At 40.9% G+C, this 17,078-nt stretch overlaps 1 protein-coding gene across 5 annotated transcripts in view; it reads left to right on the top strand.

Moving 5' to 3' along the window:
- The window catches only part of LOC126199283 (mediator of RNA polymerase II transcription subunit 25-like), a 371,538-nt gene that overhangs the window by 110,338 nt on the left and 244,122 nt on the right, over nucleotides 1-17,078 (top strand). For all 5 annotated transcript variants that reach the window (XM_049936094.1, XM_049936096.1, XM_049936097.1 and 2 more), the window contains 2 exons: nucleotides 7,439-7,601; nucleotides 10,403-10,594. In XM_049936094.1, the coding sequence (XP_049792051.1) occupies nucleotides 7,439-7,601; nucleotides 10,403-10,594 (355 nt within the window). The remainder of the gene's footprint in view (nucleotides 1-7,438; nucleotides 7,602-10,402; nucleotides 10,595-17,078) is intronic.

Below are 17,078 nucleotides of genomic sequence, written 5' to 3'. Positions count from 1 at the left end.
GTTGTAATTTAAATCAAGTATGAGTACAACAGATTTTTATTTGCTGTAATTATCAGACATGCTTACATGAGCACTTAATGGAGAGCAAGGTTTTCTACAAATCTGGAATGAGTTAACATAAAAATGGCACTAACACTGTGTGGAAGGACCAAATTATATGGAAGGCTGTGTGGAGAAAACACAGCACATTATCCTTATCTGGGCAGCTCATGTATTCAACATTAATGAGACAAAATCCCAAATACTAATCAAGTGAGCAGCTCAAGTTGCTTGCCAGAATATGTAAGTAGTGAGCTGTGCTGAGTATGGATCACACTACAGCAGATTGTGAAAGTTAAATTTCCCAAAAATCAGCAAAGCGTACAGCCGTCAGCAACAGGCTGTGGCTGGGAGACGAGTTACACGGTGGCCAGAACATGAATACCGGGAAACTTAATTCTCCTCTCTCAGCTCTCTAACTTTCAAAAAACTCTACATGGATGGGACAACTCAGTGCTGTTGCCAATGTGATGGATGAGAATATCACTCGTTTCACGAAAATGCAGGGGAATGCAGCAGAAAATTCCCACTCTTGGCATACAGAACGCATATTAACAAACACAAGGTTGTACAGGCCTAGAGTAGTGTCACCACAATTGACTGGCCTCTTTTTGCCAAGTGCAATATTGGGGCTACTCATTTCGATTGGGAGGCAAAAATTTTGAAGCAACAACTACTATCTTTCTCGCTCTGCCCACGTGGCACTGATGTTCTTGTGCAGAGAAGGCAAAAATGTTGTACTTGGTTATTCTCTGGGGATGGAAGTGGCAGCATGGCACCCACTGTCCTCAGCTAGACCAGGCACCAGCTAAGTTGATAAAAGCACAAAACAAGCTGCTGCCACACTTCCACAAAACTGCCCGTCTTCCTGGGGAAGCTCACCTCTTGTAATGAGATTAACTGACTCTGTTCTGCCAACAATAGGACCCTGAGACCACACTGAGAAACTATCTTTCCAGTTCAAAATTGCGAAGTCATCCTCCAAAGCCCACATGTCCAGTACTCTCAATAAAATAATGATGACATTGTGGCAGAAAATTAAACAATATTGCTTAGCAATATTTGACTGTAATGTCACACTGGTTGAAATTCATTGATGATATCTTGATGATCTGAACTTTGTACCAAGGCGCCCGGTTCTCAATCCTCCACAACCTCAACAGCTTTTCTCCCATCTGCTTCACCTGTTCCTCAGCTCAATGTGCCATCTTCTTGGATGTTGACCTCCACCTCTTTGACTGTTCCATCCTAACCTCTCTCTGGGTTAAGTCCACTAAATACTAATATTACCTGTATTTTGGCATCTGCCACCCATTCCCATACTGCCTAACCATCCGTGGACAGAGTATCTGATGAGAAGTCTTTCGCTGAAGGAGGGCCTTCACAAACAGACTGTACCCCCCAAAATCTAAGCCACAATCAGATTTCACCGTATCTTCACACACACACACACACACACACACACACACACACACACACTTAACCCTCCCACCACCCCCAAGAATCAGCCACAAAGGAGCATCCTTCTCATCATACAGTGTTGTCCTGGACCTGAACAACTGAATCTTATTCTTCTCCAGGGCTTTAATTATCTTTCATCGTGTGTGGTAATGAGGGACATTTTACCTAAGCTCCTTCCCATCCCTCCTTAAGTGGTATTCATCACCCACCTGACCTATACAACACTCTGGTCCATCCCACCACACTCCCATTGCCACTACCAACCCCTTACCACAGGGGACACATCCCTGTGGAAGACACAAGTGCAAGACCTATTAATCCACTCACCCAGCACATCCTACTAGTGTCCTCATCGTGTGCCATCAGAGGCAGCTGTATGATATACCAGCTCTGCTGAGATCACTGCAAAGCGTTTTATGTGAGGATGACCACTGACACACTATACAGTAGAATGAATGGCCACTGCCAAACTGTGGCCAAGAACAAAGTTGACCAACCAGTGGCAAAACATGCTGCTAAGCGGAACACGCTCAAGTTTAGTGGCTGTTTCACAATCTGGGCTATCTGGATCTTTCCCTCCAGCTTTAGCTTTTCTAAACCACATAAATGGAAGTTACCCTTACTACACGTCCTTTGCTGCTGTAACATTCATTGTCCCAACATCTGCTAACCCACTCATCCCACATCCTTTATACAACAGTTTCCACTTCCTGTCACCCGCTCCCAACCCACACCTCCGCATCACCTTCATCATGCTCTGCACCCCACCGGTTCCTGACCCTTGAAAGCTACTAAGTTTTCTTTCTCTTTTGTGTGTGCCTATCAACAACTTAAGGCTTTGCTATTCGGTGATTAGCCTCCTTCCATCCTCAATGATTGACATTCTGTCAGTAATTTCCAGAATGATGTCATCAGTACTATTTGTTTTGTTTTCTTTGCCTTGTATCTTTGTGTTGGAGCATAAATGACTGTTTTACCAAACTGGTTATATCTTAAGTTTATTGAGCAAGAATTTATGTAGAACACACTTAGGTCATAAAAGTGAGTAAACTAAAAATCCATACATTGAAGTCTCAACTTACCATTGTCTTATGTAGAAAATTTGAAATGATACATTAAAACGTTAATGCAGGATATCAAGAAACTTCATATATTTCAAACTTCATATATTTCAAACTTCATATATTTCAAACTTCAAATATGTGATATTTGTTTTCTTTCTATTGTCTTATGAATAGCTGTGATGATCAACTGGTTTGAAGTGAACTTCGGTCTTGGCTGAAGACTAACAATGGACATTTTCATGCGCAAAGTTTTCCTTGCTCTCCCCCCAGACCTGTTGCTCAACTTTTTGATCGCATGGGCTCAAGTACATCTTTCGGCGTTTCGCCTTCCAGGGGCATCTTACCACACCACAGTGATCTTCTGCAAGTTCCAGGCGGTAATTTATTGTCCAACCCCATGGGGCATGTTTTCAACATGCAGGGAGAACTCGCACTTTTGTCACACGAGTTACTAACCCCCACCCCTGCCGTCAACACCCCCCGACACTCTCGGGGGGGGCTCTGGTTCCGACTGCTCAGATGCTCGCCTCTCCCACAGCTCCACCTGTGTCCGCTGCACTGGCCTTCCATGTTATTTCCAAGGTGGGCAAATTCAAATCCGTACCTGTAACCTATGGGCCATTGTATGGGACCCCTACACGTATCGCACAACCGCTCGTTCCCACAGTACCAACCATGCCAGCCATGTCATGTTTTCGCGACACGTCAAGGACAATGCAACCCACCATTGCTACGGGCGTTCTTGCCAGTAACACACCCACGCCTACTGTGCCAGCCTGCTGTAAGGCCTCTCCTGCCACGGACCAGCCGGTTTTCCAAGGGACACCGGAGCCTCCTTTGTCCCCTCCCCCAGGTCGTCTGCCGAAGGTGCCACCCTTGTACGAAGACAACCCTGCATCATGGTTTGTGCTTTTCGAGTAGCATCACATGTCCGACGACAGCTTTAAATTCCTGTGTCTCGTCACACACCTCCATGATCACTTGGACTTAATTTGCGATCTACTCCTCTCGCCACCACCTCCTCCGAAGTATGAGTTTGTGAAGAAAACGATCATGGAATGCCTCGCCTGCTCACCACAAGAATTAATCATCAAGATCTTGTACGAGGAACACCTGGGGGACTGAACTCCATCACAACTCTGGTGCCGCCTTCGGTTACTTGTGAGTGAGCATACCATGCTGGACGTCACTCTGTGGGCGGTGTTGCCTGCCAAATTGCCTATCGACCTACAGATCCACCTGCTACCGCACTCCTTAGAGTCAATCGGCTCTCATCTCTGCATCACAGACCAACTGTATTCATTGCTACAACACCACCAACCAGCTCACCACTCACCGCTAGTTGGCACAACTGCTCCTGCTTACCGGCTATCTGCTGGCAGAGGCAGGGCCCGCTCCGCCTCTGTGCCTTCTATGTTGCCTGGCAGTGTCCGCTTGCTCTCTCCACCGTCTGAGCTCTCCAGGATCGCCCATGCACCATACGTGCTGGTCACCACTACCACCGCCGCATCCGGCTCATCCGTACTGCTGGTACCACAAGATTTTTGGCGATAATGCCAAGAAATGCTGATTATCTTGCCAGCACCCAAACGCCGATCGCAGGAACTAAAAGATGCCAATCCCTGCAGGGAACCTCACAGGCGTCCTCATACATTGCACTCCATTCACTCATCCATCCGGCTCCGTGCCTAACATAAGTGATTTCACTCATATGTTATCGGGCGCTACAATCTTCAATGTTATTAACTGTAAATGTGCCTACCACCAGATTCCTGTAGCGCTGGATGACATCCCTAAAACAGTTATTATCATGCTGCTTGGTGTGTTCCATTACAACCTCATGCCTTTCGGCCTAAAACACATGGCGCAAACGTGGCAGTGCTTCATTGACTCCATCTTATGACAGTTCGAGTTTTGCTTCACATAGATGGATGACATATTCATTTTCAGCAAGTCAGTGGAGGAAGATGAAAATAATTTATCCGTGGTCCTCCAGACCTGAATTCAAACGGCGTCGAGGTCTTGGGTTACAGTGTCTCCACCGACGGAATACAGCCTCCCAAATCTCGCTTGCACGCCATCACTTCACTGCCGCCCCTGGCTACTTACAAAGAACTCAGACGTTTCCTGGACACAATAAATTACCACCACCGTCACCTGCCTTCTGCCGCCGCTGTGTAGGCCCCGCTGACAGACTCACTGTCGGGTAAACAGACTTCAGGACTCAAACCCGTTCACTGGACTGCACCTATGCTGGAGGCTTTCAATGCACTAAAGACTTCTTTAGCTCACGCCGTGACACTCGCCCGCGCCGACCCCTCGGCCAAGTTGTTCATCACTACAGACGCCAGTGACATCGCAGTGGGAGTGGTAGTACAGCAACGCAAGGCAGACATGGTTTTCCCTCTTCATTTCTTCTCTAAAAATCTATCAACAGCTCAGAAGAAATACTCCACTTTCGATAGAGAACTCTTTGCAGTCTACGAGGCCGTCAAACACTTCTGCTCCAACTAGGAGGGTTGCTCGTTCTTCATCCTCACAGATCACAAACCACTCGCAATCATTTCCTGCAACCCCCCCCCCCCCCCACCTCCCCCCTCCGAGGACCCACCCCCTTGGCATTTCCGTCACTTTGATCTAGTCTGCCAATCCACAACAGACGTTCGCTACATCAAAGGCATGGACAACATCTCCACAGATTTTTTTTCGCGGTTCAATACTATTTCATGCATCATTGACTTATCCAACCTGGTCACCCTACAAGCCTCCGACGAGGAATCTCCAGTACTCCTCATGGATCCTCGAAGCTAAATTTCCTGGCGTTGTGAATGAGGTGTGGTGTGACTCTTCTACCGGTACCTTACACCCATTACTCCCACCCCCCAGGCCTTCGACACTCTGCATAATATTTATCAAAACTAGACATGATTATGACAGCGAACCGAGTGTTCTGTACAGACAAGTTACGTAACTACAATATATGATCTGAAGATGGGCAGCTAGCCCGAAACCGGTAATTGAAAATGAAGAATAGCGATCGAAGACTGAAACGCCATATTTTACTCTGCATAATGTCGCTCACTCTGGTGTCTGTGCCACTACACAGCTCATCTCCGAGTGTTTTGTTTGGAAAAATATAAAATGGGACTGTCAGACCTGCGCTTGCAGCTGCGCCCCCTGCCAACGCAACAAAATTGGCCGCCACCCCACCCCATCGACTACGGAGACACCCTCTCCCATAGTCACCTTGCTCTGCAACGTATCCCCACACCGCGTGGACGACATTTCAATTGTCACTCTCGATGACCGAGTTCTCATTCTACCCACAGACACCGCTGCCCTGCCACCCAATGACCAGTTAAACGTCAGTGTTGTGCATAGCCTCACCCTCCCTTGTGAGTGCGACCCGACGACAGTTCGCGCCTTCATCTCGCCGGACGGCTCGATTAGCATCTGGGCTTGCCACACCTACACCCTGCAATCCACCATTCAGCCCACCTGCTCTTGGGCTGGCCACCGCATTGTCTGTCCTCGCTGGCTCAACAACTTCGAAGTGGACCTGCCTCCCATCGCTCCGCCTCCGCAGCCTGTCCTGGTCAGCGTGTAGGTCCTGGTCGTGCGTCTATCAGCTCGTACGACCACCAACAACAATGTCGATGCCCACATGGTCTTTCTCAAGTCTCAATGCAGCACTTCACACTGGAGGGGGGGGGGGGGGATGTCTGTGTGGCATCGATAGGTCATATTGACCATAGACAACATTAATCTTTGTAACTCGGGTCACTCACCCGAGCTGCCTGTTAATTCAGTCTGTTCGTATACCTTGTACTGTGTGCACGTGTATGATAATTATCGAAATATATGCATGTGTGGATATAAGTGGGGACAATTTATTCTGTGTATCGCTATTCGTATCCTGTTCCCAAAGAAGTAAAAAAATTACAAAACTAAGCTGAAACATCAGGTCAGCTGTGAACTAGCATTGAATACTCCAAACTCTTTTAACTGAAGTACAGCCTTGGGAGATGGGATGGATGGGCTGGGGAGGGAGGGGGTGGGGGAGGGGGGACGGGGGAGGTAGTTGAGAGGGAACGGTGTTGCATCAGCAAGAGTAGACTATATCATCTAATGATCATGTTGTCTTTTAAAGTGATGTAAGGCTCTTGGGTTTCCAGCTGAGAGAGTGAGTGTCACTTATGTCATCTTGTGGTGAAGTGACATTGTTAAATATGATATAAATAACACTTTTTGAAACACTAAACTATTTATACAGATTTGATGGATTGGGAACCTGGGGTCATTACATTACTGTGACATTGTGAAGGAAAGCATAGGCCATTCTTGACACTGATGTTTGCTGATACTGATAAACTGTTCCTTTTGTGTCATATAATCCAAAATGAATGTTCACACTGTTTTAAAATATTCAACATAAGGCATGCAAAAAATTTTACATCATTAGCAAGGGGCTTTTGATGATTGGCATGAGAAGTTTATATATTGAAGAACAATGTAGTTATGTTATTAATAACTCATGTCTCAGGAGAAAGAAACAAGTGTAATCTGATGCATAATGAAGTCTTAATATCGTAAATAGTATACCATAGTAAAAACTGTGCTGTAGAATTCTGTTATCAGGCTATGAAAATCTGTTGCTTATGTGGATAAGAAATATTTTTTGGTAATCAATAGATACAAGACAACAACAAGAGCATACATCATTCGACCACATCTCACGTAATAAACATTATTTTCTTTTCAGTGCATATTGGAACACCTTGAGATCATAGTGGCTGTGATACATTCCTTTTTTGGGTTATGTATAACTTCATGTTTGTTACTTGATACTAAAAGCAAATATATTTTTTTCACAGGAATGCTGACACATGGCCTCAGAAACTAATCATGCAGTTGGTGCCAAAACAACTGATGGCAGTTATTGATGGATTTGTCCTGTACAATTCAAATCCTCTGCACTTCCATCCACAGAATTGCAAAGCCCTTGAATCTGTGGTCAAAATTATGCGTTATGGTTTTGTAAGTTATTAGTTCTTATTGTGTACTTTATCATGGATAAACTTAATTTTTGTTAGTAATAATTTTTATAAAAAGAATTTTGAACTAGCTGCTTTGCATTTTGTGGGGGAACATCTTATTTGTCCATAACGTGTAGAAATATCATTAAAAAAATAAATAAGCTGTGTTATGAGCACAAGTAACTACAGAAAGAGCTCTCATACTTCATAGTACAAACATGTTATGATTTAGATATGCCTTGCTTTATAAACCAGCCGAGGAGTTACTGAGCTCATGTTACAGATTTTCCAGAATTCTTGAATTGGTTTTTATTGTTATGTCACATCCATTAAAAGTGATATTAGTCCCCTTTTTGTGAAAATGTAGCCCACTAATAAGAGCATATCTTGACCAAGCAGCACAGAAAAACTGAATGCTACAATTAAATATGGTGCTGGAAAGAATAAATAAAAAAAAAAAAAAAAACACACACCTCTAGCTTGTTAAAGGATTTTTCCAAAAGCCAGCTAGCGATTGTCATCAGATAACTATGTCAAAATTTACGCAAGAGACAAATTAGAAAAACTTTTTTATAAATATTACAAAGCTACTTTAACATCAGGAATGAAAGTACATATTGAGTACAGGTACTTACAATATGCTTAGGAAAGCTCATACAACTGAGAAATAGAAGAAAAATGTACTATCTCCTGCGCAGTTGCCTTTAGGCATATTGGGAAAATATGTTATTTTGAGATGTTGCATGCCAGACTGAAGGCAGGAGACTCGAGGACTGTATTATTTCATCTTGGCACCATATAGCATTGCAACAAACAAGGACACAGCTTTTAAAATATGCAAAATGTTGTGAATATCCCTTATTCATTACATCTGTTTTTTACAATAAACGTCATATCATCAATGATAAAATAAAACATAGATTACATTATGAGCCAAAACCTGTTATAGGGCGTATCTAAAGATCATACAACAGACTAGGCACAATGTGCAAATATTCCACTGAGAGAGAGAGAGCAATGTAAAGACCATCATTGTAAAAGAGGGCTTTACAATTTTTAATTACTGTTTTCTGAACAAAGTAACCAAACTGCAAGCTGTTGAGAACACAGGTGGGTCATGTCAAAAAACAAAACCTTATTACAAAATAATAAACTTTTACAACCACATCAGGGTAGACTGAATCAATAGAAATAGGTGGGGGTGGGGGGGTTGGGGGCACTAAATGCAGGATAGGGGGAAGATGAGATAGTAGGCCATTAAACTGAAACTTCATGAGTATGTTCACAACTATAACAGCGTCATTAGAACATGTTACTTCCCCCTTCCCTACCCCTCCTCCCCCCCCACCCTCCTCCTCCTGGTAATATGCTTCAATGATGCTTTTGATGCTGTTATGCTTGTGAACATACAACATACTCATGAGGTTTCAGCTTAATGGCCTACCTTAAAAGAGAATAATGTGCTGAAAAAAGTAGCAAGATGATTTCTGTTATAGTGTAATTTTAAATATCATAATGTTTATTATATAAAATTTAGTGAAAATGTACCACTGGAGTAACATTCTCACCCATTGCCTCACCCATTGTCTTCATGATTTTGTGAATATACATAATGGATGCATGAGTGTAGGTTGTAGATGCATGATTGATGACATATGGAAGTTTGGGTGTGGCTGTGAGCCTTGCTCATATAGCCAAGTGGTAAGTCGACTGCTCGCGAAAAGCAGGAAACCCAGGTTTGAGTCCCGGGTCTGCACAAATTTTCTTTCTTGTCATTCTATTACACAGCTGGTGGGGTAGTCCATATTCACAACTGCGAATACATTTCATGTACTTTGTATATGCCCCATGACAGGTTTTGGCTCATAATGTATTGTGTGTTTTATTTTTCATTGACAACATGATATTTATTGTAAAAAACAGATGTAATGTGGTAAGGGATATCCACAATGTATTGTATATTAAAAAAGCTGTATGCTGGTTTGTTTTGATGTTTGAGATCAATGCCATCTGGTGTCAGGTTGAAATAATCTGGACTTTGTGTCTGCTCCCTTCAGTCTGGCATGCAATATCTCAAAATAACATCTTTTGCAAATACCTAACAACAGTTGCACGTGAAATCATAAGTTTTTCTGGTATTGCTCACTTGTACAAGCTTCCCTAAGCATGTTGTAAGTACTTGCACTCAATACGTAGTTTCGTTCCTGATGTTACATTGACCTTGTAATATTTATATAAAAGCTTTTCTAATTTAACTTTTGTGTAAATTTTGCCACAGTTATCTGATGATGATCATTTGAAATGCATCATAAATAAAATATTTAGTGATCAAGACGTTTCCATGGAATTACTACCTACATGTACTTTTTATAGTTCTTTGTTGTTTTCATCCATGGTTTTGTCTTGTTGCTTTCTGTTATTTGTAATATCTTTTCATCCCATGTTGTACTTTCATTCAATAATTCTTCAGTTTTTTTTTTTTACCATCTGAATCCTTCACTACTGCTTCAAGTTTTACTTTATATTTAAGATAATTAGTAGCATGTTATGAACCTCAGTTGGTATAATTGATTAAAATATTTCGAAACATAGAGTTATTACATGTTTCAGTTTTACGTTTTTTATACTATGTTCATGCTGATCAGTCTCATGTTCTGACACATGGAAGACTGAGAAATGTTATTTACAAAATCTTTCTTGATATGTTAAAAACTGTGCATAATTTGTTCCCTTAAAAGTGCAACAATGAGTAACTGATGAATATACATTACTCACTGTGTCATAATCTTTATGGTATTTCAGGCGGGCTGTGTTTATTTCAAGAGCATATCGCCAGAGGCAGAAAGTGACTTGAAATATGTTATCCTTTTGTACATATCAGACCAGCATGAATTCGTGGGATTTATCCCTAAGAATCAGACAACGTTATTAGACAATCTCAGTCGTGCCCTAAAGCAAAAAATGCCAAGCCTGATATTGAGAAATCATTCCCAGGTATGTTTCTGTTTTATCATGTATTGATAAGTGTGTAATAGAAGAAAAGAAGGAAAAATGAAATTGTATTTTTATGACTAGTTTTAATGCCTATTAGAATCTGACTTTAGCAGCGGTATGGGTTGTGGGAACATATAGACATATACAGGTTGGTATGTGCACATGCAATTGCTTGCTTTCTCTCTCTCTCTCTGTCAGAGAGAGAGAGAGAGAGAGAGAGAGAGAGAGAGAGAGAGAATAACAAAACATGTGAAAAGACCAATACCAAGGTGAACGAAAACCTATACTGATATGATCAATACTCCTCATGCTATTGTAGATTTCTCTCTAGAACAGTTGAAGATAGGATGACCAGGTGAATCTAGCCATTTGTAAGACAGAAGCTAGATCCATATTTATTGAAAAATCATTGAGAAGCATGATTTATATATGAAAGAGGTTGCTTGCAAAACATTTGTTTAACCAATTTCTGAGTTCTGTGTTTTGGCTCGGAATCTTTAAAGACGATCAGCATGACTCATAATTGGTTTGTTTAGTTAATGTCACAGCAATACTCAGGAAACTCCAGTGAGAGTTATTACAAGAAAGACATTGTATGGCATTGCATAGTACAGACATAGATGTAGATGGAACAACATACTCAACTTCAGTACAGTTGCTGTAAGATTTCCCCAGCTATAGTTCTCTTGTTATTTTCTTGTTATTTTTCCCTAAGTTATTGTTTGTAGTATACAAGGAACAATCAAAAAGTAATGGGAATTTTTTTGTTTTTCTTAAAGAATCTTTATTTATTCATCAACAATAACTTTTCCCCCTTCAAAGTAATCCCACACTTCTGGACCACACTTTTCACTATGGTATTCAGCTCCTCCAGTGATTCTGTTTTTATCTCATTAATGATGGTGAAATGACATCCTTTCGTACTTCTCTCCAGCCTCAGGAACAAAAAGAAGTTGCAGTGGGCCATGTCTGGCAAATGCGATGGCTGAGGCAACATAATAGTTTTGTTTTTTGCCAAAAAGTCATGAACAAGCATTGAGGTGCAAGCGGGAAAATTATCGTGATGAAATTTACGTGAGTGGTTTTGCCACAATTCTGCTCATTTTGTTCAGATTGTGTCACGCAAAACCGCAGGCAGTATTCCTTATTAACCAAATGAACATAAGACAGGAACTCCATTGTAATTGAAGGAAATGGTGAGAGTAACCTTCACACATGATCGAACTTGTCAAATTTTTTTAGTCTTGGCTCTTCAGGCAGTTGCCAATGGGACGACTAGACCTTGTTTTTGATGTCATACCCATGTATTGTTACCTGTTATAACCTTCCTGGATATTTGTTGACTGAGCTATGACTACACGATGTTGTTTTCGGTGAAAATTCAACAATTTCAGAAAGAATTTTGCTGTTGCATTGTTCATGCCCAATACTTCCAAAAATATTGCTTGGCTTTAGCCAGAGGATATGCTGACACCATCAGCAACCTCTGTAATGAAGATGTGGCTATTTTCCAGAACCATTTTCTTTACTTCTTCCACATTATTATCAGTAATTGATGTGCTATGGTGGTCATTTCTTGACACTGCCTGAAATGTTTATACCACTTGTAAACTCTTATCTTACTCATAGTAGATTTGCCAAAAACCACAATTAACATTTCGAATGCATTGCTGTACTGTGTCCCATCCTTCAGGCAAAATTTAATGCAAATTCTTTGATCTGTCTTTTTCGAAAGTAAAAACATGCTGAACAATCAAAAACACGTAGAACATTTTTGCCTATCAACAAGAAACAAAATATTCAAAATGGCTGAAAATGCATCAGGAACAGGTGTACCAACAACAACAAGAAAAATTAAAAAAAAGAAAAAAATTGAAAATTGTATGTATAGGGCCTGCGGAATTAAAAAAAAATCATTGTTACTTTTTGATTGCAACTCGTATAAGCTATTTGTGTTATGTTAGTGGAAATAAACTAAAAAAAGAGCATAGTTCTCTGAAAACTAGTGGCATTCTTTGTGCTGTTATGCATGTTTACACATGCATCAGTCAGCTTCAGACGAGTGATTCTGATACCTTTCCATGGTTTTTATTTAATTGGTTGTGTTCTCTGGTATGTGTTGATCACCCACAGGACACAAAGTAGGAGGAGGCAGAGAAACCGTAAGTGATTTGTTTCTTCTACATGTCAGCGTTGTGTCAAAGACTATTGGTCATATTATGAAAAAGCATAAGGAACATTGCATGTTCAATCTGTCTGCCAAAGCTAGGTCACTTCAACACCACCTATGTATTGCTCCGTTAGGGATTGCAAAGACTAGTTAAAACGCATACTGTAGCCATTAAGCAACTATTCTTCTCTATCAGTGGTGCAATGCGAAGTACCCTCTGCCATGCACTTTACAGTAGTTTGCAGAATATAGATGTAGATTGGAGGCTGGCCGGTGTGGCCGTGCGGTTCTAGGCGCTTCAGTCTGGAACCGCGTGACCGCTATGGTCGCAGGTTCGAATCCTGCCTCGGGCATGGATGTGTGTGATGTTCTTAGGTTAGTTAGGTTTAAGTAGTTCTAAGTTCTGGGGGACTGATGACCACAGATGTTAAGTCCCATAGTGCTCAGAGCCATTTTTGTAGATTGGAAGGTCTAACATTTATGAATATATTCTTCAGTGTAATAACATGGGATGAAACAATGCCATGTTTCTCGGGGGCAGTTAGTACAATTTTTGTTGAAACAAATCAAAACCTTTCTCATAATTTTATCAGTAGCCAGAATATGTAATCTTGTTCATTGATGCATTTTACCATTTCATTCACAACTTGCAAATGATTATTTATGTTGTATCTACTTCCATGAATCCAGTATACTTCTTTGTTTGATTAAAATGATTTTTTTTGTCTGGTTGATAATGATGTGGCTCAGTGGATATCATAATACAAATACAAACCACAGGTCTCTTTCTGCAACTCAGTACTTCAGTCATCTCTGCCAAAGATTTGGTTTTTCAAAAATACCAAACTAAGTCATGGCTTGGAGTCAACATTAAACTGTGTGTCCTCCTTTAACTGTGTGGACAAGTCAGTTTCAAGGTCAGAGGAAGTCAAGTACATTGATGGATATCAGCTATTAAACCATCTGTGAAACCAAACAGTAAATTCACTTAGTGACTTAAGGCAACTACATGTTTCATCCTAGAACCAGATTGGTGTTCTATGGTGTAAGAATACTCTTCCAAGACAAAAACCTATCTTACTATTATTGGTGCCAAGTCCTTCTTATCCATAGTCTTCTGGATTGCAGTGCAGTCCATTACAATTTTAAAATGTATTCCTAGTACATACATCTGGCACTTCCATAACGCATTAACAATAGCTAAAACTTGAAGCTCGTAATGACTGTATCTTTCCTCTTGAGGTGGTTTTTTTTGCACTCATATACAAGACTGCATGGAACTTATCATGGGAAGATTATTGTGTTAACACAGCTCCAAAATTGTATTTGCTTGCTGCCATGTGTAGTTCCGTTTTGTATTCTGGGGTGTAGGTTTTGATAATTGGATCCGATTAAAGAATAACTTCGAACATCTTGAACACTTGCCTGTGCTCTTCTTCAAACTTCAGTTCTTGATTATTTCTCAGTAAATCTTTGCAAAGGTTTGGCAATTGCATAATAATTTGAGATAAACTTCCCAAAGCATTCTGTAAGACCTAGGAAACTTTTTATTGCTGTGATGTGAGGTGTGAGGTTGATAACCATGAGGGTCGTGGGATACCAACAACATGTACTGAATTTATCCAACCTTGGCCAAGAGACTACTAATCTTCTGAGTCAGATGATTGTCAGGATGACTGAATGTGGGATTCGGATGGGGGCTGTATGGATTTCCCTTTTGAAGAGACTGGAGACATACTGAAGAAGCTGAATATTGGAAAGTAGTTTTGTGTGCCCATAGAGAAACAACGTTCATGGAAAAATCATGACTTTGTTGGTTAAGCTTTTTTTTTAGTTCAGTATTAATGTTTGTAATGAGGAGATTAATAAGTAGTTCATTTTCACATCACACAACACCAGTCAGTTTTATTAATTGCTGCTTCAATTAAATGCATATTTTACCATGAAAACCTTACATGTGCAACCTGTGTATGCAGGAGGCAGGTAGCGTGTTTGTTTGCACCAAACTGTTGTTTACTGCATAGAGTCTCTGAATTATTGGACTCTAGCTGATTTTTGTATGTAGCTTGCTTTTGATCTATTCTGTAGCTATAAAATGCTATATATTTGGGTCAGATGTAACTGCTGACATTATTGTTTGATGTAGTTTATTTTTCTATATCTATATGATCTCTATATGGTATTAGTAGACAAAATTTTGTTGATTAGTGTAATTATGTATTTAGTTTATTTGCAATAGCTTGGCCAGTCTTCATCATACAGACTGTAATGAAGTGTCTATCACAATCTCACTCATTAGTAGTTGAAAGTTATTAAAGGGTTTTTATGTAGACCATGCATACAGAATTCCATCAGATCTTCCCAGATTGTCCAACGTGATACACAAATGTCAGACTCCAACTCTCACCTTCATTTATACTATGCTTCATCTTAATCCCCTTGTGCTGCCTGCCATTCACTATGCACATTCTCCAGCTTAACTTACCTCTTGGCTGGTGTTATTGACATCAGTCGCTTCACTTGCTGCCTCTGTTTGTCACATCACAGCTGGTTTTGCATTGAGCCTGTGTGCTAAAGTGTTCAGACAAATAATCACACCACAAATCTTACAGTATATCTAAGTGTTAGAGAGCCCTAATAATTTTTACAATAAACATTCTTCTCAAAAAACAGTAAGAGTGAAGAGAAAACCTCTGCCATGGCTTACAGACCACCTCAGGAAAGTTATGAGTGTCAGAGATGCAACACACAGGATGTACAAATAGTGCCAGACCTCTTGATAACCATCTTACCTACAGACAACCACACAATCAAGTTAGTCAATCTGTGGGAAATTCAAAACTGACATTTGCCCACTCACTAATGCAGGACCTTCACACACCTGCTGTCATGTGGTAAAATCTGTGAGGTCCAGGCAAACCTAAATCTGCAGCTGAACCACTACTTCTTATTGAGGATCTAAACAACTGTTTCACTATGCTGATATCTTGACTTCACAAACACGTAAGGGTGCAAAACATCGACTCTCTTGAAATATCAGAGGATGACACAAATGAAAAGCTTTTCTGCAGCCGGTAAGCCTTAATATGATTAGGACTTCCATTGTGCTTATTCATTTGGCTGCCACAGTACATGATAATATAACAGTGCAGAAGACCAGTCTTCTAGTCAGTCCTCAACTGCCCAAAATAATGGATTTTTTTTACCATTCTCTGACCTGCAGCATCTTCTCATCATCTTGGAAGCAGGGACACAAAACCAAGAAGGGACCCATCAAACAACTTTCCGACTAAAGGCCCATTTGCATTCTACCAGCATTATCCAAGTCTTAAGGAATACACAGTCCATGAACTGCTTACCAATTCTTCAATCTAAATGGATAGATAAAAAATCTACTCACCAAGCAGCGGCAGGGGAACACACGCACAGAAGGGTTTAACTTATACAAGTTTTTGGAGCCAGTGGCTCCTTCCTCTGACAGAAGAGTTGAAGAGGAAGGAATAGGGGTGAAGGAAGACAACTGGAGAGGTTTAGGGAAAGGGTTACAGCTCAGAAAAGTCACCAAACTTACCAGATGGGATGAGAAAGAAAGTCTTTCCTTCTCATCCCATCCGGTAAATCTCTCCTGACCTGGGGTTTTGGGTGACTTTTCTGAACTGTACCCCTTTCCCTAAATCTCTCCAGTCCTTTTCCTTCACCCCTCTTCCTTCCCCTTCAACACTTCTGCCAGAAGAAGGAGCCAGTGGCTCTGAAAGCCTGTAGAAGTTAAGCCCTTTCATGTGTGTGTTCTGCTGCAGTCGCTTGGTGAGTAGATTTTTTATCTATTCATTTACATTGTATTAGCAATAATTGATTATTCCTGTTGTTATATTTACCAGTTATTTGGCATCAAATAACATTTTAGATAAACAACTGTCAGGTTTCTGCAAAATCGAAGCACGGCGACTGATCTTCTGAAAGTGACTGATCAACTGAAGCAAGCTGTAGACAAACAGCAGCTGACTATTATGTGCTTTTTGGATTTCAGTGAAGCTTTCAACACTGCTGACTTTGACATACTACTTGCTAAGCTCACAAGTCAAAATTTTTCTTTTAGAGCTGTACAACGATTCCATTCGTATCTTACATCCCCCCGACAGTGTGTAATGATTGGAACTAAGTGGTCACAGTAAAGGGATGTAGTATAAGAGGTCACACAAGGATCAATATTGGGCCCATTACTTTAACTCCCACTGAAAATATGACAACTTCAGTTATATCTAAGTGCAAGTCCAACAAACTTGTTCATTTGTGCCTTATCTGAGTGCGTGTAGA

This window comes from Schistocerca nitens, chromosome 8 (assembly GCF_023898315.1).
Source record: "Schistocerca nitens isolate TAMUIC-IGC-003100 chromosome 8, iqSchNite1.1, whole genome shotgun sequence".
In the NCBI taxonomy this organism is placed as follows: domain Eukaryota; kingdom Metazoa; phylum Arthropoda; class Insecta; order Orthoptera; family Acrididae; genus Schistocerca; species Schistocerca nitens.
Note: the sequence above shows the minus strand (reverse complement) of the source record. Positions and strands in the feature narration are given on the sequence as shown.